The sequence below is a fragment of the Cloeon dipterum genome, chromosome 3 (assembly GCF_949628265.1).
Source record: "Cloeon dipterum chromosome 3, ieCloDipt1.1, whole genome shotgun sequence".
NCBI lineage: Eukaryota > Metazoa > Arthropoda > Insecta > Ephemeroptera > Baetidae > Cloeon > Cloeon dipterum.
The window spans coordinates 21959819-21987316 of record NC_088788.1 but is presented as its reverse complement, the minus strand read 5'-3'; the positions used below and the strand labels follow the sequence as shown (position 1 = coordinate 21987316).

At 40.0% G+C, this 27498-nt stretch overlaps 2 protein-coding genes across 6 annotated transcripts; one reads left to right on the top strand and one right to left on the bottom strand.

Moving 5' to 3' along the window:
- Positions 1-17: 17 nt before the first annotated feature.
- Positions 18-26493, top strand: MICU1 (Mitochondrial calcium uptake 1). Of its 5 annotated transcripts, none has more exons than XM_065483661.1 (13): positions 18-152; positions 207-278; positions 357-638; positions 699-861; positions 1865-2027; positions 2107-2144; positions 2847-2879; positions 3100-3214; positions 24367-24527; positions 24577-24693; positions 24749-25001; positions 25281-25370; positions 25631-26493. In XM_065483661.1, the coding sequence occupies exons 3-13, from the start codon at positions 376-378 to the stop codon at positions 25783-25785; spliced, it is 1551 nt and encodes a 516-aa protein (XP_065339733.1). In that variant the 5' UTR covers positions 18-152; positions 207-278; positions 357-375; the 3' UTR covers positions 25786-26493. The 5 variants fall into 5 exon arrangements, with proteins under 5 accessions (XP_065339733.1, XP_065339732.1, XP_065339734.1 ...); XM_065483660.1 differs by having other exon boundaries at positions 207-283; positions 358-638; XM_065483662.1 differs by lacking the exon at positions 1865-2027 and adding an exon at positions 919-1078 and having other exon boundaries at positions 207-283; positions 358-638.
- Positions 3067-22102, bottom strand: LOC135939340 (carbohydrate sulfotransferase 11-like). Its single transcript, XM_065483665.1, has 6 exons — positions 21923-22102; positions 11384-11714; positions 5502-5832; positions 4913-5118; positions 4695-4853; positions 3067-4529 (listed from the first exon to the last, which is right to left on the bottom strand). The coding sequence occupies exons 2-6, from the start codon at positions 11684-11686 to the stop codon at positions 4236-4238; spliced, it is 1293 nt and encodes a 430-aa protein (XP_065339737.1). The 5' UTR covers positions 11687-11714; positions 21923-22102; the 3' UTR covers positions 3067-4235.
- Positions 26494-27498: the final 1005 nt, after the last annotated feature.

Sequence of the window (27498 nt, the reverse complement as noted above, 5' to 3'; positions counted from 1 at the left end):
GTCTTTTCAGTTTTGTTGGCAGCAGTGATAACCAATGAGCTGCCATGCTGCCATAATAACACTGGGTTTTGCAATTTTATTCACCCTATGTTATTCAGTGAAACACTTTCTGCTATAGTTTGCTTGGTCGGATTTGCATGAATTTATACTCTGTACATAAATCGTTATTTTTCATAGGATATTGAACTAATTGATTTAAATTACAGAGCGCCTCTGACGCAGAAGAAAGAATTAACATAAATGATAAACCACGACATTGGTCCTCTAATGTTCTAAAAAAAAGGTATAATATAAATCGGTGTGTTGCTTTTTGGGTCAAGACCACCTAAGCGACGATTAAATTTAATTGATTTGCAGCCATATTTAGCGCCCAAAATGCTAGCCAGTCGACTAACAGGCCGTTTGATCAAAATCCAATTGGCTAGGAATTCAGTCTCAAGAGTGAATTCTTATACAACTTTGCAAAATGCCATCGAAGCAAGGAAGGAAAAGGACGAGCGTGTCGCATTTCGGAATTTCGAGTCCAAGCGGGAATATAGAAACTTCGGGCACCGCCCTGAGAAAGCACCTTTAATCACCAAGGCTTACGTCTCCTTCATTGTTTTCGTAGTGTCCGTTGCATTTATCGACTATCGATTGTAAGTTTACAAGAAATTAATTTGTGTGCTTTTTAAACATCTATTTTTATTTTTCATCAGCATTGGACATAGAATTTACCATACGTTTTTCCCAAAAGTCGATGCTGCCTCTCAGATTGAGGTGAAAGCAGAAACCAAGGATCATCATGAAGAACATATTGACCATGAAGAAGGAGGAAAGAAGAAGAAGAAAAGGGAAAAGATTGGGTTTAGAGACAGGAAAGTGAGTACGACTTTTAAATTTTCTACTCTTCCCATATTGATAACTTATAATGTCTAGATTATGGAGTATGAGAACCGAATTCGGTTGTTTTCAACACCTGATAAAATCTTTCGATACTTTGCCACTGTTAAATTGGGAGGCAATTTGGAAGGGGAGGTCTTTATGACTCCAAACGACTTTATTAGATCACTCTTGCCCGATATGTTGCAACCAGAGGGTAGGCCACTGTGTGAAAGAGTTAGCCAGTGATTCTAACACCTTAAAATTAAGCTTGATCTTGGATAAAACTGTTTACCTGCTGTCCCATTAATAACTTTATCAAGTAGTGCTAAAATATCAATTTGAATTTTTGGTCTTATGCATTTCATCATGTGAAAAATTTTAACAAAAAAGTCGACCTCTGCATGATTGGGCTTTATCATTCGGCTACAAGAATTCAGGCTCTCAGTCAGTCGTCTGCAAAAATCACTTTCGTGCTTACAAATTCGAGTCTCTGAAAGCAGAGGTGAAAAAATATTTATTCTAATTCACGTTGAATTGTAACACTGGACATTTCCTCGAATTCTTTAATACGCTCAACTAGTTTCAGCTTCTACCTGAAGCCCCTATTTCATGAACAGAGAGAGAGTTTTTTAATTTCATAATTCAAATTGTCATATTAAGTTTATTAAATCAATTACGAAACAAATACTGCGTCAACAGTTAAAAACACAAATATCAAAATATACAAAATTCCTATACCTTTTTCGGGTAGAAGCTGAAACTAGTTGATCGTAATAAAGACGTTAAACTTTGAGGAAAATGTCCAGCATTTCAATTTAACGTGAAAAAGGACCCAATTAGGACTCTACCATCTATGTGAGTTCCAGTCCAATTTTTACCAAAAAATAGAATAGGACCCTAGTGTATTTTTTGAAGAAGTGACTTTTACATTTTAAAATTACTAATGAGTGTGGTTTGATCTGTGTTGTGAGTAATTTTGCATGAATTTGTGATTGTGCAGATAATTGAGTATGAAAATCGAATGCGCCAATATTCAACCCCAGACAAAGTTTTCCGATACTTTGCAACCCTGCAAGTGTGTCACCCTAATGGAGATTACGAGGTTTTCATGACTCCTGATGATTTCCTAAGGTCCATGACACCAGGCTTGAAGCAACCTGATGGTACTTCAGATATTTTAGTTTTGATTGATTTTTTGCATTATTTGTATAATTGTTCAAGCCTAACGTTTTTCATTTTCAGGTTTGGGTTTGGACCAGTACAAGAGATACGACCCCAAGGTATGAATTGGATGTTTGTTGTTACTTCTGTTGCTCTCTTTCCAGATCTATAATTAAGTGTACAAATTTTTTCAAAGTTTTATTTTCAAACTAAATAACTAACAATCAATGTGCTCATAAGTTCTTGGCGTTTCGATTTGTACGTTTGCCAATGTACACGTCATTTTCTTCGAATGCCTCTTACGTGTAACTTCAAATATTCCTGACTAATTCTACAAAGCGTAATTTCATCTCTACCATTTCTCTTTCACTGAATGCAGACCCATACTGAGGTATACTAATCTGCCCTTTCTTAAGACTACTAATATGCTGCCAGCATGACTTTTGTTTAGAAGATACCTGACTTTTAACCTTCTTCTCACCTATTTTCTATTCATTGCACTTACGTTTTAAATAAATTGATTGCCTATTTCGCCTAAATAAGATATCTCAAATTTTCGGCACGCCAATTCTGTTTCTGTCGTTTTTTCATTGCTCTAATGCTCCTCCGTGGCACTGGTTAAAATATGCATGTTAATTAAGGGGACCAAATGTCAATAGTCTCTAGTTTTGGTGGAAGGGTTGGTTGCTTTTGTGGTTTTGAAAACAACGCTGCATAGAAATAAGGTTCAACATACACACACTCATACTATTCCTCTGGAGTTGCAGAAATTAATTCCTGATGAACCAATTTTTTTCATTCCGTTCATTTCTCCATTGCAGACGATGACGATCGCAAATGCAGCTGAGTCTAGTGTTAGTATTTCTTCATTCCATATCCAGTCCATGAATATTTTACAAATTCGATTTGGATATTTTACATGTGCATGTAGCCATTTTTGTTAGGCCCTTTACAAATTTTGCTAGAGACGATATTTTTTAAAAGATATTTTGGGCGTCTTATGGATTTTTTTTGTATTTTTGGATTTGCATACAAAACAAATTCTATGTGTTAATTCAAAATTCTTTTATTCAGAGTATGCACAATAAACTGGAGCTTGAACTGGAAAAAGACAGCATATTCTACAAACTGGGCAGTTCAGGCCTCATAACCTTCTCGGACTACATCTTTCTTCTCACAGTCCTCTCCAGTGAGTACAACCATTTTGTTTGTCATTTCAATCTTATCACTCTTTGGATCGATGTCTGGTACTAGATACTAGATAAAGGGTTTGTTAAAAATTATTTTCTTAAATCATCGTGATACAGTTTTTGCGCTGTGAGCCCTTTTAAATCTACATTTTGTCATGTTTGGGGACTACAAAATCTGAGAGTTGCGTTTGAAGCAGTCTTTATTTTGCTTATTAAAAGTTCTGCCCTTGCGGGAATACAATGACTTTGGCTGCTTAGTATTTTACAATTTTCATCAACATCATTTCTACGATACTTGCTCTTTGATCAAACAGTAGGCAAAAATCATAAATTAAGACTTATTAAATTACATCCTGAAAATTCGCATTATATCAAAGTAAAAATATATAACGGTGCCTTAACATCTAGACTAGGTCGTTATTGAATTGTTTCTGTGCTGTAGGAAGATACATTAATACACATCTCGATCAAAATAGTCAACCTTAAAGCTCCTTTCGACTCCGAAGTAACATGTAAATACAAATCCTTTCAGCAACCATACTGGAAGTGCGTGTAGCTGCCGACGCATAACATTCAGCAAATCATTTCTTGCTCAAATCCCCAAATGTCAGGAGTACATTATAAAAATACAATAATAAGTACACACTTATGCCATTTATGCAACAGTTGAAACACGAGGAAGATCAGGGAATGATTTTTCTTCTTTTATACTGCTTCGAATATACAATTAGATATGAATCGCGATCAACATTAATTAGGTAGCCTCTTTCAAACCAGCCACTTTCCACACCAAGTAAGTCCGCGCGTTACCTTCTATCGTAATTTGTCCGTTTGCTAATGCAATCACAGCACTTGGTCACTGTCTCGTTTGCACAACCCTTTGAAGAAGAAAAATTGCTGCGCGCGCAATTACCTAACGCACCACTGCTATACTTTTGGGCTTCAATTATTATTGTTGTAATCGCGCTGCTTCTTCTCGCACCTGGCGCCGCACACGTAATTCCAAAATTCCTGCAGACGTCATTTGATGCCTGGCTCGGGTTCGTTGATCATTCGGAAGTATCTGTCCGCGTCGTAGCCGAACATGTCAAAATCGATCCGGTAGATGCGGTACAGGGCCATCAGCTGGTCCTTGCTCAGTTGACGGAAGTAGCGCTCGAGCAGCTCGTTGGTGGGCGCGCCCCGGGCCTTGTTGAGGACTTCGCGGTGGCCCCGCCGGCCCAGCGGCAGCTCCTCAGCAAGTCCAGCATGCCGTATCACATACTCTTGATCTCTACTCAAAGATTCTACTTGAGCAATCACTGTAAAATTCACCTGGAAAAATCGTATTGTTAATTTAACTCCTAGCAAAATCTAAGAATGGCCTTGAGCAAACAAACATAAAGCAGTCTTTGCTCCCTAATAAAAATTTATGACCTGATAACTGGAATCGCCACTCTTGACAATTAAGTATCACAGATAAAAATGATTCTTAGTTACCTGACAAGGTGTGCAAAATCTGTAATATGGCGCCCAATGTTCGTCTGGTTTGTCAGAAGTGTCGACAACATGCATCACAAATTCAGAAAAGCTGGGTCCTTTCAAACCTTGGTACGGGCTGCCAGGTTTCCTGTACTTGTTAATTATCTCCTTGCATAGCTGAGGACCAAGCAATTATATAAACCCTTGTTAAATGAAAACCGTGAAAACCAAATTACCTTTCTGTAAAACTTGTGTCTGAAAGCCTCAATTTTATTTCGGTACGCGGACAGAAGTCGTTCGAAAGGGTCCCTGACAATCATGAAAGATAAGTAGGATGGCAGGGCCTCGCGAAGTTGTGCCACGCTGGGTCGCGGGAAGCGGGCCCTCGCGAGCACCAGTGGTGTTTTCCGAGATCTCTTTAGATAATCCTCTTTGTATCCGGCTGCAACACAAAGTGTGATTTATTAACAGGGCGAGATTATTTTTGGCTTATTCTGTCTTTGGGTGGAGTTCTTCCTGCAATGCGATACAAGTGAAGAGAGGAGAGGGGAACGCGGTTTCTGCGAAGCCGCAGCACCAAAAAGAGTTATAATTTTTTCGGTTTATGTTTCGACAGCGGGCACATTAATCCCTAATTTATAATTCTTGTACCAACTTAGACCACTTCCCATTTATATCACAAATCTTGGAATCAAGGCTTTTATTTTAATCCTCTACAGGCGAAGAGGATTCTGCTTAGTTTTGAAATTGAAATTCGCTAAAAGACTCAAATATGTGTGGTGAATTTGCTCTCCGAAAAGCGGTATTTTACCCGGTCTAACTTACCAAGCAAATTAAAGTTGTACATCCATGTTGAGCTTGCCGCCTTAAAGATGTTGCACCAAACAAGGTGGTGCTTGTGGTCGACAAAGAACTCCCAGGCGTTGGGTTCGCTTTCGCGGCCCAGGCCTGTGGCCTCGCATACCTCATGCACCCTCTTTCGTCGCCTGGATAATTCTTCTTCGAGTTCTTCGACATCGTAATCTTCGATCGGGGCGCCATCGTCCTCAATGGACGGTGCATGATCAAAATGCGGTTCTTTGCTGCTCTTCTTAGGAATGTCCACCTCAAGCACGACATGTACTTCGCGTTCCTCCACAGCCGAGGCGGACGTGGTCTGCAATCAAATAACGTACAACATTAATGGGTGGCAAGTATTAGCATAAATCACTCGATTCTTAATGCCTCAAACTTTAAAGATAAAGTTTGTACATTTCATGATATATATATATCAACTTAATAGTTAAATTTATATTTTTTTTTATAAAACTCAGGACAAGGTTTTTGCTATGGATATCAAGACGCTTACTGCAGCAAACAACTTTGTGGGTCAACAACCAATTATTGGCCCGCAACCATGTAAAGTATCATTCGCATACACCTCAATATTATATTATGACTTGTCGGGGTTTCATTCCATTATGTAAATATGACCGATTCGCGTCTAAGAACGGCAGAACGGCTTCTGAATATCATAAAGAATAAACAGCCACGTCACCAAATAATAAAGTTCTGATTAAACAGCAGATTAGACCCACGTAATTTTATTTCTGGCTTGGTTAAATTTGATATTCCGTAACACGCGTTTGTCGGCATTCTGCGTGTTTTTCATGGGCTTCTCTTTTTATAATCTGGCCTCGCATTGGCGCAAAATCGCCACTGCGCGTGTTTTACCTGAATGATGACGACCAAGATTTCTGTTTCACGTCTCGTCTTTGTGATGGTGAACATAAAAAATTTTAAGAAGTATGAAATTTATATTGCCATAAAATGAGCGCGAGGGCCTTTGAGTGTAGTGCCAAAGTCAAAGTTTGCCGTCGGCGACCAAAAAGGGATGGCATGCACGCGAATCGCATCTATGGTGGAAAGCAACGAGACGGAGGATTCGTTATTTATGTCTGCTCGCACATAAAAAAGGCTTGTTTTCAATAGCGCCACGGGAGAGATGCTCATTTCTACCTTCCAACACCAGTTATAGTTATTGTATATCCGTTGCAAACTTGTCCAGAGAAATTCAGGAGAGCTCATACTTTTGCAAGGCCTTTTAGCGTTGAGGGCGAAATTATCTCTATTGTCTCTTGGCTGAAAATGCCACACATGTGGCACTGCTGCTTGATGAAAAAAATTCATTTGCTGAAGAGCGTTTTCAGTGACGGGAGCTCATGCATTGAATATGTAGCGGGAAATATATTGAAAAGAGAGCAGGATCAATATTGAACTTCCTTGCCGAGGCTGCCACTTTTTATTTTTACTGGCTGTGTTCCCCAACGGAAGTGCATTCTGTAATGAAAACACTCGCGAGGCTAGCAAGAGCAGTTGAAGAACATCACTCTCCAAGTATGAGTTATGCACAGGGCAATTGTTCCGCTTCCTCCGCGCGACTCATCTAACTCGACAGCCAACCGCACGTCGCGTTGTGTTACATAACTTGTTTGCGGCAAAGTGCGGCTCATGCAAATTGCCTCGCTTGATGCAAGCCCTCTAAGAACATGTGTGCAGACGAGCAATTCATAATTTGTTGCCATCTGAGTTCGGGTCTGGACCGTCGTCTGCAAATATTGTGTGCCATTGTGCATGTGACTCGGATTTAATGGCAGGGTGTAATACGAATGCGGATTCGCGACGCTGGAAGATTTTCTTGTTGGAGAAACTCATGTTTGCAGCTAGGAATAACCGGAATGGAATAATTATGTTAGCCTTTTGAGCGCGCTAGCTTCTACAACAGCGAGAGGCAGTGCAAATTTATTCAGAAATCGATGGTCTTATCAAAAATTTTTATCTTTACACTAAATAAACACAAATTAGAGCTGCTTCACATTGTAGCTAAACTATACCGTGGTATATTTTTTTCAACTAAATCTTTTTTAATGGAGATGTATGGAATATTTGAGAAAAACATACAAATTCAAATTCTAAAATGGATTGGAAAATGTGTGTTTTCAGTTCCTTTAAATCTCATTTGAAAGGTAATTGAAGCATTAAGTAAGATGAGATCACTACACCTACAGAGATGCTAAAAACAATCTATGAAGTTTGAGCATTCGTTTGATCGCGATAAAAACCTTTAATATCAACCTAATAAAAGAAAAATGCATTTGCAGATCTCCTTTTTTTATTTGATTACATATATATTTCTGCTAATATTTTTCAAGAAAATCGCACAATCCAATAACAAATCATTTCTTTTCCTCGGCTCAGAGCTAAAGAAATTCGCACTATTTTTATTCTAAACGTCATCATAGATCAATACAACAATATGAAACTGTTGCAATGATTAGGAAGTGTACACATAACGTGAGACATGACCTGGCAAAATGGTTAGCGTGCGCGTTTCCACAGTAGAGCACACAGGGGGGTGTACCAGCAGTAGCTGTATCTCTCACTGGCTCCTACGCCGCTCTGTACCAGCAGAGATCAATATTTCCTACCACCAGAGCAGGCTCATAACATTTCTCGAGCCAACACTCGTGTGATGCTGCGCTGTGCCGGTGCTCGCCCCGCTCACTCACTCTCTCGGCAGCCTAGCCGCTGCCTGCCTCACTTTGCTTGCAGTACATTCCTCGCAATTACCAGCCCCCTCGCCTCCGACACTACTGACCAACTACTGCTCGCATTGTGCGTACCGTAAAGGGCAGAAGTAGACTTTTCATCCCGCCTGGGCTTTTTCGTCTCAGTGCCATTGATCAAATTGCTGAATATAGAGCGTGGAAAGAATGGCCTGGTAATTTCCTGTCGACCCCAAAATCAAATTAGCCTGCGGGTAGATGGTGTGGTTTCAGATTTGATTTGCGCCTTGTCTGCAAACATACGGCGGTTGCTGAAACGTATTGTGTACATACTGAGTTCAGCGGGGGAAAATCGAAATTAGATTAGCCTTCTATAGTTACCAGATTAATTTGCTTTTCTGATATAAACTTCCATCATTTAAAAAAATAGAAGATGCTTGTCCATGATTGCTAAGCTAGAACTAGCGGACTAAATTGATGAAAATAAATTAAATTTCGGCATGAAAAATAACGAAAACATGATCATCCTTTAGGTCAACCCCTTCTTCATGCACAATTTTTTGCAACTAACAGGGCTAATATCTCGCTGAAAAATTCTATACATTTTAGTTTACTGACCGCCGTGTATGGATAAATTTTTGCAAAAATTGAGCACCCGTGGCGTAACTACGGTATCATGAGCGCATGCAGTCAATAGTGTCGCAGATGCGAGAATGTGAATCGAGTTGGTAAAATCGATATTTTCACGAACTCTCGCTGGCAACTCATGCAAACAGAAGGAAAATTAAATATCTTGTGGAAATCTCATCATCAATCTTTTTTCTGCTTATCGCAGCAAAATATTTGTCCACTGGCTTCATTTGAAGTAGCTGTTTGCAAACAGGCTATCTTGCTTGGTAGCAACTATATACATGTACACTTTTGATAGCGGCTGCTAAGACAATGGCTTTTGCTGGCTCCCTTTAGCCGCGCACTTCATTAAGAAGGAGGTGACGCGGCCAGATCGATCTCTGCAGAAAATAAGAGGTCCAAGTCGATAAAAGTGGTGCTATCGATTCTATTATATCCGTTTGGTTGGTTTTACGAAAGAGGCCCTCTCTTTTGGAGCGAACAAACGCTTTCAAATGACTTTTATCTCCACTAGGGGTGATTGCTGGCCAAACTTTCTTTTCTGCCCTCCCTGCTGCTGTTTGCCCTCAAAGCTCGTTTTGCTTGCTCCTTTGGAAACGGGGCAATCACTTCCATGCGGAGGGGGTCGATCCAATAAACCTTTGGCCGAATTCAGCCCAATTTCCCATGGTAGCGGGTTCAATTATTCAAATTAAAGGGCGCACATGACTACCAAGCAAACGCTCAAGATTTTCAAGCAAAAAATTGTGATGCTTTTGGTGGCGATTTCAGGCCAGGAATATATAGATGTCTGTTGATTTCAATTGTATTCACGTAGTAACTTAAAAATTAGTAGCGTAAAAAGCCGACAGTATTTCACACGCCATTGCGCATTTCATTGAATCATATGCTTTTGTGTAAGATCGTTTAATCTATCTGACTCATTCCATGCCCAGATGATTTAGCATGGGGAAAAAGCAGAAGGAGAACCAGCAATCTGCTGTATCTAGAAAAAGAGGAAGAGGAAAGATAAATATGTATGTAGTGCAAAAGTCTCCCTTATTGTGCCAATGCACACTCATCCACGAAAAATTCCGTTTGCTGAGCGGCGAAGAGGCGCATCAACGTGTAAACAGACAATTCTTTTTATATCGATTTCTCTCATCTCTTATTCTTTGACGTCAGCAGACACACTCCCCGTGTGAGTGCAGTGCACCCCGTGCCACACTCCGCGTGTTCTCCAGCACCCAGTATAATTGTTCCACCACCGTTTAAATTATGCATTCGCGTGCTCGATTGTTTGCAAGCAGGCTCCCCTATACGGTACATCTGGGTCATTTTCAATTGCTGTAATAATGTAAAAGCTGAAGAAACCCTAAATCAAGATAGTGATGCCGAGTGAAGGAAGAGCAGTTTGATTGATTAAAATCTTGGCTGAGCAAGCAGGCGAGTGCGTGCACACACAATTCGTTATCGTGCCCGATTATGTGGGTCTCCCAAAAGTGTCATTAGGACGAAATTTTTTGTCATGAGTAAGTGGATGAAAATTACGAGTTTGTATATCTTCACACTCCACTTTTTATGTAATCCCGTCACGTTAGCGCGACTTGCGTGTGTGCGTTGGATTGAAAGGGAATGCATTATGAATTTGCTAGGTGCTTCTTCCTCTATTCGTCGTTTGTTTGCTCCGGATTTTTATGATGACCACACTATTTGGCACTGTGTAACAAACGAGACTGATAACAGAGTCAGCGAGAGCGATTATTTTTATATTAGCGTCATGCAACCTGATGTTAAACACCACGATGATCTCGCACGCCGCCTGCACTTTCCCACGATTGTTCTCGAGAGTGAGCAGCCGTTTCATGGATGACCGTGCATAAGAATTCGCATGTGTATACCGTTCTGTCCGCATTTTGGTAGCTGCCGCAAAGTCTTTGCGCAAAAGTAAGCTTTGGGAATGCGATTTGGTGAAAAGAAAAAGAACGAATTGGAAATATCCCAACTGCTCCTGTAAGAACACGAGTGGATGCGGGACACAAGTGAAAAATAGAGATATAAATAGTTTTGCATGTATGGTGCAATTAAAATGTTTCTGCAAGCGATAGTCGAATAAGAATCTCCCTCCTATATAATATTATGTACAGACAATATTGATTAATATCATGTTTATTCACACTTATTAAAATACGATTAAATATCACGTAAATGACTTGTCGAAGGGTAAAAAAGTGCAGGGCACCACTCCTGGCCTTTGATGAGGTTTTGGGCCCTGAATGAAGGGGCCGTTTTGCACCTACAGCCAAAAAATTGATAGTGATTTTATAAATTTTGTCACATTTCTTTTAAAGGCTCTGGCCACACAAAAAATGGGTTTAGTAATGGGCGTGCAGACAATCATGCACCCAATTACCCCACGATTTGCACACGTCCCCACTGCTCATTATTAACCATGAACGAACCAAAAAAATTTAATAACATGCACACCGTTTGCACATTCATTGCTAGCTATAGTAATGTCAGCAGCCAGTTAGCATGAAATAAATCTCTTACCTGAGCTTGAGGCAAACTAGATGAGGGTGGCGTTGATATTATGGTTTTGAAGTCCGCACTGTTGCCTGAATTGCTGGGGTGCAGAGATGCATTATTCCTCTGAAGCACAGCCCTGCGGTGCTGGGAGGAGGCCACCTGCGGGTGTTGGTGGTACGTGGGCTGCGAAGGAGGTCGGTATTCGGCATTGTTGGACGGCCCCTGTTGCAAGCAGTACAGAGCCAGGGCGGCCAAGGCGGCCACAACGAGGCGAGAGCGCGATCGGCACAAAAGTCGTTTAAGCGGAGCAACCGGGGAAGAAGCCATTTTCGATATTGAGCTCTTTCACCATGCCCTATAATCAGAAATTGCGTAATCAATCACACACCCCATCTTTCGCCTCATAAAATACAAAATATCGCCGAGATATGATATCACGCAGCTTTATCTCAAATCGCCAGTGAAGCAACAGGAGTAATGAATAATTTCCTTCTCTCGCGGCCTAAATGGACATTCAAACCACATCTCACGCAAGTTACGGCTTGAGTGACACGCATTAAATGTAATCTTTCTGGTTTCTTCCTACAATGTCGGGTCATTTCATCTGGAAGTTAATTGAATCGTAAAATTTTACGACGCCCGTCCGAAAAAGATCATGTGACGGGAAATAAAGTGTCCAATATATGCTGCCACGCGAAATCGAAAGGATGAACCAGATTTTTTTGCCGGCAAGAAAGTCGAAAAATCTATCATATGCGATGCAAGTCGGCGGTGAACGATTTCCTCTCGTTACTTTGTTGGCCTGATGCCCGCGTGCGTCGGTGCCAGCAGCTGACTTATAGCCCGTGAATATTAAGCATCTTGATGCGGTACCTTTCCATCGCTCGCACTTAAAATGCCAATATATATCCAGCCATGCATCATCTTCCAAGAATCAAAGCGGCGGACGAGAGCTGCGGAGATCCGCCTGTTTGCCAAAGTCGCACACGTGGAGACCACTAACGTGAGAAGGGTTTCAAAAGCTGCCCATTGGCACGAAAATGTATGTAAAACGATATTCAATTGACGCAAAGAGTGAACTTGGACAGCATAATTCTTTAGAATCAATATTTCAACACTTGATTTATTTGCCATTTTCACGAATCACTCAAGATGCACGCAATTATGTGTACATTAATTCAAACGGAAAAATTGTAATGTTTTTAAGTTAACAAATTTATTTAGGTGCAATTTATATTATTGACTCTATTTTGTTCATTGCTCTGCTATTTTCCCATCGAGTCAAATATTACTTGTAAACGCGTTTCATCGGCGCAAACCTCTATTGCAACCCAGTGTTATCATTGTCTTCCAGCCATGTATAATGATTTATTTTGTATAGCAGGTAAACAAGCGTTTAAATGCTATGCTTGCAATATCCTTTGATCAGATTTAATCATTTTTACAATTCAGATATCTGAGTCACTGCTGCTTTTAGGATCGTTTGGAATTTGACCAAATGAATGTCTCTCCGTCTAAAAAGTAATGTTTCCCCTTAAGAATACTTTTTTGAAATGTTTATTCTTATAGCTAATCAAACCCTACTAACGGGCCTTTTTCATAAAGATCAAACATATAGAAATCCTTTCACGGTTTGGTATTTAAAATAAAATTTTAATAGTCCCTCTTATCTTTTTTTAGTATAGACTGAAGCAATCCATTTATGTGACTTGCAGTCATCACGCCTTAATCCATTTGCATTCACTTGTTTGAGGCATAAAGGTGTCTGTCGTCAAGGTATGCAGCCATTCCTAACAACCGAGCTAGATCAATAGAAAGGTCTGATTGCCCCGTCCAAATACGACTGACAGCAAAACAAATCAAATGGACTCCATTTCGAAATTAACCCATTCTGCGTCACACCAAGACAGAGAGCGCAACCCTCTCGTGCGCGCTTTAACTCAAATTGTCGTGTTTTGCATGCGATGTGCTTCCTGAGCTGCTTGCATGTCCTGGCAACGTTTCCAATTCATTTTACAGCCAGGCAAAATGTAAACCGTACATATTCAAATTTGTCCGTTGTTTGCGATCGATGCCTGGGCGACTCACGTGCGCGGAAAATCATTTGTTCTGGTGACTGCGGAATTATTGCAATTCATCAGCAAGATCGATTTAATCACTTCCTGCCATATGAATGGGCGCCAGATTTATATTTGCGCTTACAATAAACGCCCGCCGGGGAATTTTATTATTTAATTAAAGCGTTCATTATTCATGCTTCTTTTTCTTCTCAGTGCTCTCTTCCTTTTTAAACGTAACAGCCGGTTATTGCATGAGAGGATTGATTTTGAGCACTTGTAAGATACCTCACCTCCCGTTGCAGCAACCTGGTGGGTCGACCTATACTACTGTTTTTCGCCAGCAGAAGCCTTTCACGCCCATCAAGCAGGATTTGTGCGCTGAGCAAAAATTGCTCCTTGGCGGCTTTGATGTAAAACGAAAGAAAGTGAACTCTTCTGAATGCGGTGGTGTACTCAGCGTTGCAGAAAAAGAAGATTTAATTTCTCTGCGACATTTAAACAAAAAGATATCACCACGTATTCCATATCATTTTTCGCTTCAAGTCTGATTCAGTGAATAGGAAGTCAAATTATCGGCACTTGAATACAGACGTATTTTAATGCCGGTCAAAAATGAATCATTAATCGGTATGTATTAACTGGTTAGAATTTAGAATTCTGATTATCTCAACGCTTTCAATGAGTTTCCCTTTCCCAAAGTACGGGATACAAATTGCTAGTCAGCAGCTCGCAAAAACGTCGTTGAAAAAACGGATAAAACCAAATGGTATCGTTGGATGAAAAATAAAAAAGGCTATTTCCTGAGTTTCGCCGCTTCACGCGCTGAATTCCAATTTGGAGGCTGTCAAAAGCAGTCGCGGCCAGCGTTTCACATCGATTTTTCCCGTGAAAAAACGGCCACTTTGCGTACGCGAATGGCAGCATCACTCGCAAGCCGGCCTGTTGCTAAAGCCGGTGGTGCTAAATTGCAAGGGCGCATTACTCGTTCGAGCGGTCGGGCGGGCGAGCAAACAATTCAGTAGGAGGAGAGTAGCTCACCCCCGCGTGCCCATATGCCGCTCGCTAGCTCACCCGCCGGCTGATGGGTCTTCTCTCTTCTTTTTACGACGCTGCAACATCATCATTTATTTTGCATAAGTGTCGCACGGCCATAAATCTCGTGTGCGACCGTGGTCTCCTTTTGCAAAAACAAATAAACGGTAGCCGACTTTTGTTGCAAAAAGAGCCGTCATTTATGCGTTCCCTTTCCTCCTTTTTATGCACCCCCCATGAAATGCAAATATCTGAGCTGCAAAGGTATATGTTGCTTTTGCCGCATCCGGTCTTCTATTCATTCTGCTTATGCTCCTGTCAGCATCCTTTTTGAACTTTAAGCATGGCGCCGTAGTGCGAAATTTACATTGGCCGCGCATAATTTGCTTATCCACATTACCGTGCACTCAACAGCTAGCCATAGTTCGTTTGAAGGACGACCGGCTTCTCTCTGTCCACTTTTGGTGCAAAAAGCGCGAGCTTTGGAATGGTTAAGCTTCGTAATCAACGGCATATTAGGGCAAGAATAAACAGAACAATTATCTGCGGACTCGTCAGTATTATTATGATTATTTTGTCTCGCATTGTGTTTTTGAAGCTACCTACTTCAGCAATAGTTGCATCAAATACTAAATTCACATTTTCTTGGGAGTTTACATTAACGTTTACGAAAATTAATAGCCATTTCGTAATAATTGATTAATTTTCATACACTATCCGATATGTGTATTTTTTTCATTGGCATTTACCTTTATTGACCTTTACAAGCTTATGTCACATATCGAGGAGAAAGCAACTTACAGCATGCAGTAAGTCTGTCTTTTGAGCAAGCCATTAAACCATTACGATTCATTACGTTATAAAACTTCCTGATTGAGGTCAACAAGAAATTATTTTTTATATAGTTATCTAAAGATTACAGCAGCATCTCTCCATAAATCTAACAAGCTTATTCAAACAAAATTGTGCTCTCAAGGTTCTTAATAATTATTTTGTTTTCTCCAGTTCCGAGTAATATTCCAAGCGAGCAGTAGAAAAAGCATTCCAGTGTCGTCATGGCTCTAGCATTGGATTGCGTGTCTCACAGTGTCTATCCGCTCCTAACTTGTAAAACGGGTTGAAGCTTTAGTGCAATTCCATTAATATTGTAATCTGTGGAATTAATTTGTCTCCCGCTGCGCGCTAAAATTAGCACTCCACTCGGTCTCTCCCGCGGGTCCATTTTCTCCCTAGATGCATTCGCTATAGCACGCCTCTCGGGCGTTTTGAATCATCACATGCAAACATTATTATGCAATTCCACGCGGTGCTTTTCCTCTGGGAACTCACTGTCGCCCCCGAGTCTGAATATTTTACTCGGAAAACTTTTCCTCAAGATGAGAATTTCCAGTGGGAGACAAGCTCTGCAACTTTTGACAGCGGAAATGATTTGAATTTCACGAGCGTTTAATTTCCGGACAGACAAAGCTTCCTACAAAATTAACCCTTGGCGCAGAAAGATTTTGACCTCAATTCATTTTGGGATTGCCTTCACGAGAAAGAAAACTTAACTGTAATGAGTGTCGCGTGCAGCATTCGTTTTCTATGCGCAAACCAAGGGGCTTAAGCGTTTTTGCAGTTCGTGTTATGCACGCTAAAGCCAGAATCCTGGTTGCCAGGCTGCGTTTAATTATTTTAAAAGGACTTCATCGACGCAACTCGGCTTAAAATAACAATAACACCGGACGATCTAATTTGCGTTACTCCGGCTATTAATTAATTATCGACATCGAGAGCTCATTAATCATGGAAGCATTGGAAAACGCCCTTTGAAACAGCATCACACCTATGAAGTGCATTCAATCACAAAAGCATAGCATATTCTATATTATCAATGAAACCCCTTGTGTGGTAACGATATTAAATAATCTGACACCAAGAGCGATTTTTCTGCGTGTTATCCATTGCCACAATCTGCTCATCTTCTGTCAATGGTGTCTCCTCGCGAAAGATGTTAATAACTAACTTATACCTCCGTTTCTCGCGCTTTAACGATCCTTTCAAAAGCCAGAGTGAGATCAGTTATGCGGATTCTTGAATTTTTTGCGTTAATAACAGCTAATAGAAGAAAGTCATGGCTCTTGAGGTGTTTGTGTGAACCGGAACCGATAAATGGTATAAACAAAATTATTTATTAATGATCATTTTCCTGTGCGTAAATTTAATTAGCTCATTCGAATTTCGTTTCAAATCTTCAATATAATTGGTTACCACCTACCTGTGAAACTATACAATGGATTTGTAAATTTTGTAAATTTTACTGAATAAATATCAAAGCGAAAATGAAAAGGAGAGCTTGAACTAATCATTGCTTACATTTTTAATCAAAATGAAAGCATTGCTTTAAATTACTTGCAACCTTTAAAAAATGCATCATGATTGAAAGAAGTGCCAAATTAGTTTGGCGAGTATGAATTTGGCCATCACTATCAAGAACATAAAAATATTTTCACATGTGTTGGTTTGATTTTATTGATCTAAGACAATTAAAAGCACACTTTCATATTCCCGACTATCCTGGCAACCCGCAAGCGCCACTGTAACCAAGCGACCAGCAAATCACGAAAATCCGCTTGAAACGTATATGATATCGTATTCATATACATACCATGATAATTATGGGGATTGTAAACCTTTCCTGAGTGTTTGCTAAAAATGAGCCATAAACACTACACTGCAGGTAGCCCGTGAAATTATCTGCACGATCCCGCGAAAGCATCGTTTTGAAGAGCTATTAAATGGTGGATATGCCCGCAGACATTGCTCTCATCAATTTCCGCTCAGATCTGCGAAGCAAAGTTTGTCGCCCTCGTTGGTTTGAGCGGTGCTACTGTGTTCGCCAGACAATTTTGTTCTTTACTTTAACCAGCTCATGATTTAGGAAGGTTATGCATGTCAGCAGCACTGGCTTATCTTCCATGAATATTCATGAGAATTTACGGCAAGAAAAATAAACCATTCCCATGCAGCACAAACGAGCCAATCAGCGAGCGATAAAACTTTTTGTTCTTCATGCTGACAAAGGGCGAAAACATTGCAGCCGATAAAGGTGCTCTTCTACCTTTCAAATTTCTCAATGTCAAAATGCATCACTTGTACTTTTCAATGTCATTGGCCTGATTGTGCGGTATCAGGCGAGATCATCTGGCCACTGCGATAACTCGGCCAATTCGCGAAGTTGGCTGTAAATCAATGTGCGCCTGGCGGGCTCTATAATATGGTTCGAAACAGACTGTGCACACTAAGGAATGATAAATGGCCCTGCAAGCTCGGCTCACGCGTCTGACATACCGGCTGAATTCCAATTTATCACCAATACAAAATAATTTTGCATAGCTATAAAAGAGGAAAGCACATTAGGGACATGCCCATTAAATTCGATTGGATTTAGATGAAAGACAAATAAATTGTTAATTTTATTGAATTCAACGTTGTGAAAATATTGAGCATTACCAATCAAGCAGTCGAAATTATAGTTAAGTGGATATTTCTGTAGAAATATGGGAAAATGAACAGCTCGTTATACACCGAGAAGGCTGGTTTTAATTTGAACTGAAAATTATACCAAACATGTTGCCAATATTTCCACATATTATGTATTTTGTTTGCTTCACTTTTTCATCAAGTGCTAACTATTTTCAATCATTTTCATACTACTTGACAGACCCAATTGCGCTTCTTCACCCTCTCCTGTTTTTCAACATGCACTTTAGACGCATATTATTCCGGCCATTGGCTTGGCCAAATTGGCTGTATCGCACAACGAGTTATACGGGCGGTGCTCGCAAATTATTGGATCGGTTGCTCTCTGCGGATTATGCGATTAGGCGGCCAAAGCTTTTTGACAACCGCAAAACTTGTATGCACGTACACACTTTTACAACTTATATCTGGATATTTGCGTACTAGCAATATCCAAAATAGAAGTGCAATATACATTAATTCACAATGCGCATTTGAGAGCAATTACTCTGCTAACGGATAACAGTGTTCGCAAATTCAAAATTAATCATCCTTTGTTCTCTTCTGCAACAAACGACGCTGAGCGTTTGGCACGGTAATTTGTAATTTATGAGCGCAGGGTGTGCGTGGTATCAAGGAATGCTTTTCCTTTTTGATGCGCACATTGCTTGCGACTATACGCATTCCAGTACTGTCTGAAAAAGCAACGACAATGGAAGAAATGGCTATCTCTAATTATACCCGATGTTCATAATGCACAAAAATTCCACCAAATATTTGAAATTTGAAAAAAAAAAATCATAAAGTCATTTATTCAACTTGTGAAATGCGCGTCCTTTTAAAGATGATTTCATTCAGCCTTTTATTACTTGACAGCCATGAGTGTTGAACTTGTGCAAGTCATAAAAAGAATTAGATTGTGACGTGGAGTAATGAATAAAACACCCACATATAGTTGCAACAACTGTCTGTTTCGATGGGAAAATTTTGCATTTGTATAAAGATGATAAGAATTGCATATTTTAAGGTTGAAAATTACTGGAGAAATTACTCACATAGAATGTGTATTGCACCTTTTTTAATAAAACTGTCTTGTAAAATTTTGGAGCCTACGACAGTGTCATCCGTGGTAGATGGCATGCACGAATCGCAATTTGCCATAGTCACGCTGCATTCGACCCGAGCAGATTGAACTAGATCTGTCAGAAGTGGAAAGCACTTAACCTCAACAAACGAAACATTTGCTTGTTTGGCACTTGTGCAGCCTCGCGCGTTTACTCATAATTCGGCGATTATCTTGCGCGCTCGTCTCGGTTTGTGCGCGCACGACAAAAATAACATAATTTGGATTTTTGCAGGAGGCACACTGACATACTGCCTCATTTGTGTGTGCCAGGCAGACTGTGAAATTTGATGAGATTTTAATTTTCGCTGATTGACACAATCGGCAGGCGAGGTAGATATTTCAGCCAGTTCTATTTAACGTGTGCCGTTAATCCAAACATGATGATCCGTCGAGCGAGGCAAAATCGATGATTTGCAAGCTTGGTATACGGGCTGACTGACGCTGTTTGATTACAAATCAACGCCGGCTTTCATACGACGCGGTGCATGCACGGCTTGTGCACAATTTGCATTATGTAAATTGCTGCAACTTGACGTTATGCGGCTGTTGGTGGATTAGCTTTGACTTTGCCGCAAATATACATATCGATTTTACTACCCTCCCTTCAACATAGTTTGTTAACCTCTTTTTAGAAGTAAAAACTGGATATCTTAATGGTTTGCAATTATTTATATTCTGCATGTTTGTAAAATTTCAAACTAAGGTTTTGGTTCCTTCTAGTCGGTCTGAAATCATTGGTAAAATGTGCCCAAAGTAAGAAGCTTCTAAAGTGCGCCTCAGCTATAACGTGAGGGACACGAGAGAATATGAACCAAATCGAATCTCATCACGTCGCAGACTCACAAGTGATTCGCCCCCTTGATTCCCATCATTATTTTATTATTACCTCACCACCCATCTAAACCGACCGCTCGCGACCTTCCTTCACAAAGGAATCCCCTGTGTGCCTAGCTGGGCGGACAACAGGTCTTTTTTATGCACATATCGTATGCTGCTGCTCCCGTGGCTGCCGCCGCCGCTTTTTCTGCCCACGGAATTTTTATCTTATAGGAGTAGCTTTTTGTCAGAATATTAGGCAGGCCCGACCACTTTCGATCCCACGTGTATTTCATTACTGATCCGCCAGCCGGCAGACACTAATGCACTCTCGCCGTTGCACCGCGCGAGATGGTGTTGAGTTTTACTTGTTATCGCGAGGAGCTGAGAACGTGGTCTTTCCGAGGGTCGCAGCAGCAGCCCAGCTGGATATTACTGTTTACGACCCCCTTACGCTTTTGTTTCGGCGCGTTAAACGTGGCTATTCTCACTACTTTGGGGACATAAGTTGTCTGTTCACCATTAGGCGCGACTGTAGCCGTTGGCGCTTCAGCTTCCTGGCCTTTTGGATCGAATTCAAGATTAAGTTTAGAAATTGGGTGGTCGTAATTTAAGGTGGGAAGATAGATCTAAAATAGTCCAAGACTCTTGACAGCAGATAAAATTATTTTAGCTGGCTGAAAATGTTAATTTGCTAAAATTTAAAACTTGCTCAACACAATCAAATCGTATCTTATCTCAAAACAATGTATGCAATTTTATTAGTCTAAAAAAAATTGAAATACTCGCTCAAGGGGGAATTAATAAAGCAAGTGCTCCTGCGGAGACGTCGCTGCCACTCTTTATTTTTTGTTATTGATTTGACGCACGGATAAGCAAGCTGTGAATGTCAACAATGCGATTGATTTTCGCGGCAGAGCAAAACCATCGTGTTTTGTACTGGAGGTACTCTTGAAGGAACGAACAGTCGAGGGTGCTCATCCTTCGTCATCGAAAGAGCACGATTGTTTGAGAAAGTGTTCCCCGCCAAGACAATGAGATGAAAAAAGCACTCGCTGTCGCCTAGTTCATGATGCCTCCAAAGAATGCAAAATCACGAGAGGCAGATGAGAGAATTTTATTTTTCGCTCGCACAAACTCCGCAAACCGGCTGTGTTGCGTACTTCAGACGGCTTAATCAGATTTATCTCGCAGCTGGATGCATCTAATAAACTATTTTAGCGCGTCTTACACCTTACATTCTCACTGACAAGGAACTTCTTGATCTAGTCGTTGCATTCAATTGCATGTAATGCTAACACAAAGCAAAGAGAGACTGTCACTTGAGAATTTTAAAAGCATTTTTAAGTAAAAGCTTAATTTTTTGTGATATTCATGATTTTCTTAACCAGAGCAGACGCAAAACTAAGTTATTCATGACAATTCGACAACAAGCGGTACTATTAAACAATCTTTTGAAGGCTAGACTAAACTCTCGTTTTAGAACCAGGAACGAAATATTGGTGAGTCACACTGTTTCTTGCTTACTGGTAGAGCTATCATTGTCATGAATGTATAGTTAAATAATATTTCAAAATATTGTAATGATCAGCCGATTCTGAGCTGTTAAATGCTTCGTCTGAAGCTTCTGGCAACCATGAACATAAACAGCCAGTTCCCGGTCATTTAGCATTTTCCCGTGACCTTTCCCTTAACAATTCTAACCTTTTTTTACAAATGAGCCAGAACTTCTGCAGTGGCCCACCGGTAAACAAAGTTCGGGCGGTTCCCAAAGCGAAAGTTAACACGCACACTTGACGACTGGCTCTTCGTAGTCTCAGCGCCTAAAGAGCCAGCAAGAAAGTCTACTGGGAACGTGAGCAATATTTTAATTTGTCTGCCATAGTAGCGAATGGCACCAGAAGTAAAAGTGACGATACACTGAAGCTTTGACTCGCAAGCTCAACTCCTTCGTCCAAGTTGTAAATACATTGAAAATGTACGACACGCCCCCGTGCTAAGGGGTAATTTTATTGCGAGGGGTTTTACCTGCTGGGGAACGTCGACTGCTTAGATTCTTTCTTCAGCACGTTGTCATGGCGTTGTTTGGGGCACACGCACCTAGCACTCTCTGTTTTGTCACTGGCAAAGCAGCTAGGGCCCACAAAAGCTAGCTTGCGACTGCCTCGCAGGCCTTCCCGTTTACTACTGAACTGAATTGAGCGCTGAACGCCAAGCGGCAGCAGCCCCAGCGACAGGCTCGCAGATCGCTGCCCCGCTCGCTCGCCTGGCACCGGCGTAGTAGTTTTCTCGCCTCCCTCTCCACTGGCGCTCATCTCCAGACGCTTTGTAAATTCGCCGACGGCCCGCTCGCGCATCCTCATCTCATCGCACCATTCCATTCAGCCGTGGTGTTTGCTTTCTTCGTGCGAGTGCTTGGGGAAAAAAATTAATGTTGTGGCTGTTAAACGCCATTTAGAAGGCTAACCGTTTTTATATGAGCAAAAATAGCTTTGAACCCCTACCAATGCGTTAATTATTCCTGTGCATTCTGCATTTTGATAGAAAATTAAAAAATCAAAGAAATAGATGCTCTCTTATTTAATTAAGTATTAATTAGCATAGAATATAATCAATTTAGTTCATTGCTCCAAAAACAAGTTTTCACGTGAAAGTAAAACTTAAAAAAATTATATTTACCAAACACAAACCTGTGTAATGTACATTAATAAATAAACAGATATATACGAACGGTATACAACAACATTTATTATTAAAATATAAGTTGCCTTATAAAATTCTCTTAATATTTCACAGCTTGGAAAAACGCACTAACAATTTGGGGTAATGTTTTACAATTAAAAAGAAAATACATTTTTCATCGCTTTATTTATGTGCCCCATTCAGCTTACGAGTGTGTAATACAGCATAAAACAGATGGTAGAATAGAGGGTAAACTAATTTTAAGCACCCCCAATTTAAGTTAACCAAAAGATCTCTTCTGATACGGCAGTCTAAATTGAAGAAATGCCTAATTTATTTCAATAAAATTCGTTGTTGATTGTTAGGGTGCATAAATTATTTATGACGGTGATTGTATAATTTTTCCTCGAATTAAGTTAATTTCCACTTTAATCTCGCTTTGCCAAGCAGCATAGATTTTCACAAAGTTTTGATGGTGAAATTTTGCAATATTAAAACCTGATGGAAGACGAAACTACCAGGCAGAACAAATACGGGCTCTGCAAAATTTACCTATCCACTTTGCAAATTCATCTTTCTGTCCGAGCTATAGCTGAACAAATAACGAATCGTAATTACTGTTTACACTGAATCCTCAAACAGACACGTGCGGAATTTAGGGCTACCACAGAGATTGAATGCTGCAATCTCATTTTTTCCTTTTGGATCCAGGCGGGAAGCGAAGCTTTAGTTCCAGCGGGCCATTGATTCCGTCTGCCTGCACAAAGACGGCAGCCTCGTCTTTTCCATCGGAGGCCAATTTCCATTTTCCATTCAGGGCTGAACCCACACATATTATATCTCTTTCGCGCCGCTCAGAAGCGCCCATCTTGGTGGCCGCTTATATTCCACGGGCTCACCAGGGCCATCGGAGCGCGTGAAAGCGTTATTTCTCTGCAAACACCACCGCGTCCAGAGCACTCTTATTTCGCCGACGGATATTCTGACAGTGCCTCTGTCAATAAAAGCAACCTTGCGAAATGCCTCTGCCAAAATACAGGCGTGCAAAAATAAAGCGCTGAGAAGGTTCAGCAGACCTTATAGAAAATTGTGCACAGCACTGCTGGATTCAACATTTCCCAAGCGTCAAATTGAAAAAAATGCGCGAGCAGGACAAGGAATTTCAATTTGCGGAACCAGTGAAAATAATGAGAGCTACTTCCTCGGGGATGTTTTGCTGTTCCAAAAATTCTTCTCTACGTTCTCGAGAGACATTGCTTACCTAGAACGTTTTATTTTCGACGCTAAAGTTTCTTTTTTCTTGTACACTCTTTGCCGTAAATTAAGCCTGACATTTCTTGGAAGGAAACATTTCCTACCGCTAACACAGGCGTCAGGGATGACCTAATGGGTCGTATTCTCTATTTCCTATACACATAAACACTAGTTTTTAACGCTATTACATGATGGATGTGTCAGTTTGATGTCTTCTGTGGAATGTTGAAGCCATTCTTCTCGCTCAACTATTGTCTCCACCAGGCAGAAACAATAATACATTATGATTTGCAGACACGCAAGGTTTTTCGGCCGTCCTACTCACTCAGCAATAACATTTAACTTCATGCTCTGCAAATCAAGCTCCAGACACAGACGGTGCTTGGTTCTTGCGGCTTTGTTTTAGTCAACGCCGCTTATAGCTTTTCTTATAATTTGTTTAATGAGATAATTGTCTTGAATTCGCAATTAAAACCTCATGATCTCACTGTTTAGAAAATATGCAATTATAAAAAATTTGTCGCTCTCTGTTTCAGCTTCAAGAAGACACTTTGAGATCGCTTTCCGAATGTTTGATCTGAACGGCGATGGAGATGTGGACTCTGAAGAGTTTGAAAAGGTTGCCACCCTTATCAGGCAGCAGACCAGCATTGGATCCAGGCACCGCGACCACGCAAACACTGGCAACACTTTTAAGGTATGGAAACGTCAATAAAATAGTGCATTTTTCACGTGCTTTTATTCAGGGCGTGAACTCTGCTTTGACTACCTTTTTCTTTGGCCCGAATTTGGAGAACAAGCTTACTATTGAGAAATTCTTGGAGTTCCAGCATCAGTTGCAGAAGGAAATTCTGAGCCTAGAAGTGAGTGTATTCGATTTAAAATTATTAAAAAAAAAAATTATATGGCCCATTTTAGTTCCAGCGAAAGGGTCCTGGAGAGAATGGAAACATATCTGAATCTGATTTCGCGGAACTGTTGCTGGCCTATGCTGGATACTCTCAAAAGAAGAAATCGCGAATGATCAAGAGAGTAAAGAAGACGTTCAGGGAAAGCAACCTTGGCATCAGCAAGGAAGACTACTTGAAATTCTTCCACTTCCTAAACAATATCAATGATGTGGACACTGCCCTTACTTTCTACCACATTGCTGGGGCTTCAATCGATCAAAGTAAATTGATCCAGATTTTCATTTTATTATTTACAACCGGCTTTAAAAAAATTAATGCATACCAATAAATTTTCATGAACGAAACGGTCACGACATATGCCATAAATTCTTATTATTTTGGATAAAACAGTCAAAAGCTTGATTTCATGAATGAATATTAATGACCTGATATTTTCAGTTTCCCCGCCTGTCTGTCTAAAGTAAAGAGTACCCTCCATAAATACATAAATAACTCTGAATTGCTTGCATTACTTTTAACTTTATTTTATTTCCTTTCAGCAACTCTGAAGCATGTTGCAAAAACAGTTGTTCATGTCAATCTCAGTGACCATGTGATTGATGTCGTCTTTACCATATTTGACGAAAACAGTAAGTCCTCAATAACTATTTTTCTTAAAAGTAGTATACAAACCAAAATGAATTTTATTCTTACTAACCTATCTTTCTTACTATTAGTTTTGAAATATTTAACTATGTTTAGTCACAAAATTTGAAGCGATTTCGTAAATTAAGAAAGAATCAGAAATATAGCATAAACTTTTCAAAGCATAGTTGAATTTCGTTCTGGAAAATCATGAGTAGTACAAATATTTATTTACATCAATCTAATATTATCTTATCTTTTGCAGTGGATGGAGAGCTGAGCAATCGGGAGTTTGTGGCCGTCATGAAAAACCGACTTCTTCGTGGGTTGGAGAAGCCAAAAGACACTGGATTTGTCAAACTGATCCAGTCGGTCTTCAAATGCGCCCGTGAAACAAAGCCCGCACTTCTTGATATTTAAAAATAGCACGTGCCAAATCTCTGACTAACAATCCCAAGCTTTTGAAGGCAATTTGTAACTTGATAACTATCAAGCTAAGGCTTTGCCCCCTTGAAAAATTTGTATTGGTTAAGCTGTAATGTGTAACGCGCTGTTGAATGCTCTTGAAATTAATGCAAATTGTAATCAAAAGAAACAGTGATGTTTTGCATTTGTAGCTTGGCATGTAAAGCACTGTGCTGCGTTAATTTTGCCCTCCTTTTTCGGGCATTGTTAAATGTGTTGAATGTTAAGGCAGTCCAATGTAAGGAGCACAAATACTATTGAATCTTGTTAATCTACTCAAGGAATGTATAAATATGCAGTTGGCTTTGAAATGTTTAAATAAGAATTGTGTTACATGCTTGGAATATCTCAAAAGAATGTGTACATCACTAATACTAATACATTTTTGAGCAGGGTAAGTTTTGAATTTTATAACTGTACCAATTTGCTTAACATTGTTATTGATCATCGACACTTCAGTACTTATTTCAAACATTGTACTTCGCTATTTATTTCCCTATCAGAAAAAATACCATTAAGACTGCGATTGATTCTAAGTTTCCGTGCTTTATTTTGTTTGGGATTCTTTGATTAACCAACCGGAAAGGATTGTTGACTATGTTTCCTTTTGTCCTGAAATAAAATTCTCCTGCAGTCTTAACTGTAAGAACTTGTGTAACCACACTTGAGTTTTGATTTACTTTTATACATCTTCTCATTCACCATTTTTTATGAAAATTTTTACTCGCGCAAAATGGAAAGAAACACATGAAATAAAAGCACCATAATATTATTTACTGCGTTGACATAGAGTTCCAACTACTAAAAAGTTCTTCCTGGGAATAGAACTGTCAGATGCAAACTGCGTGCTTTCTTTACAACGCTTTTGCAAAAATATGGAAATTAATTTTCCTTTCTTGGTCTGTAAAAAGTGGGTTGCTTGGGAATTTTTTATTGCGACAATAGGGTCTGCGCTCCCTTTTGTCTCCTCGCGCTTATATTTACGATTTCCCTTGAATATTAAACAAACTTCTTCAATATCGCTTAAAACTTTTCTATGGACTGTTTAAACGTGATCGTATAGTTTGAAAAGCTTAAATTCAGCAAGGAACAAATTAAAAGGGTGTGGAAACGCTGTCGTAAAGAAGAAACAAAGCAAAAGTTACGAGGCAGTTCATCTGACTCGCATTGCCATTTACTTTTACAGATACTAAATGCTCGGGTAGGCAACTGGCTGCGCGTTTTAGTTATGCCAGTTGCATACAATCGCGAGTTCGGAATTTGTTTTGATGCCAACTGTTACGCAGTCTGTTTGTGTCACAGCCGATTTCACAATTCGACTGTGCGAACTGTTTCTGATTTGTGTCAAAAAGCTGTCAGATATAATTTCAGTGTGAAACAAATTAATTGCTTCCATCATTAAAATGCACAGCTAATTAGAGAGGCGCGTTTGCCGCTTCGTAATGGACATCATCTTCATTAATCACGCTCGTTATCCCTCCCATTAAGCGCACTGTTCTCAAGTAAAACTTTTGACACTTTGGCGAGCATTAGTGGACACCCAAAAAAGTATTACTTGAGTTATTAAAACAAAAAATTTGTACGTTGGACATTTACACTGGTTGGAACATAAAATTAAGCAAGAGCGACATATATCCCAGAATTGAATAATCATAAATTCATGAAAGA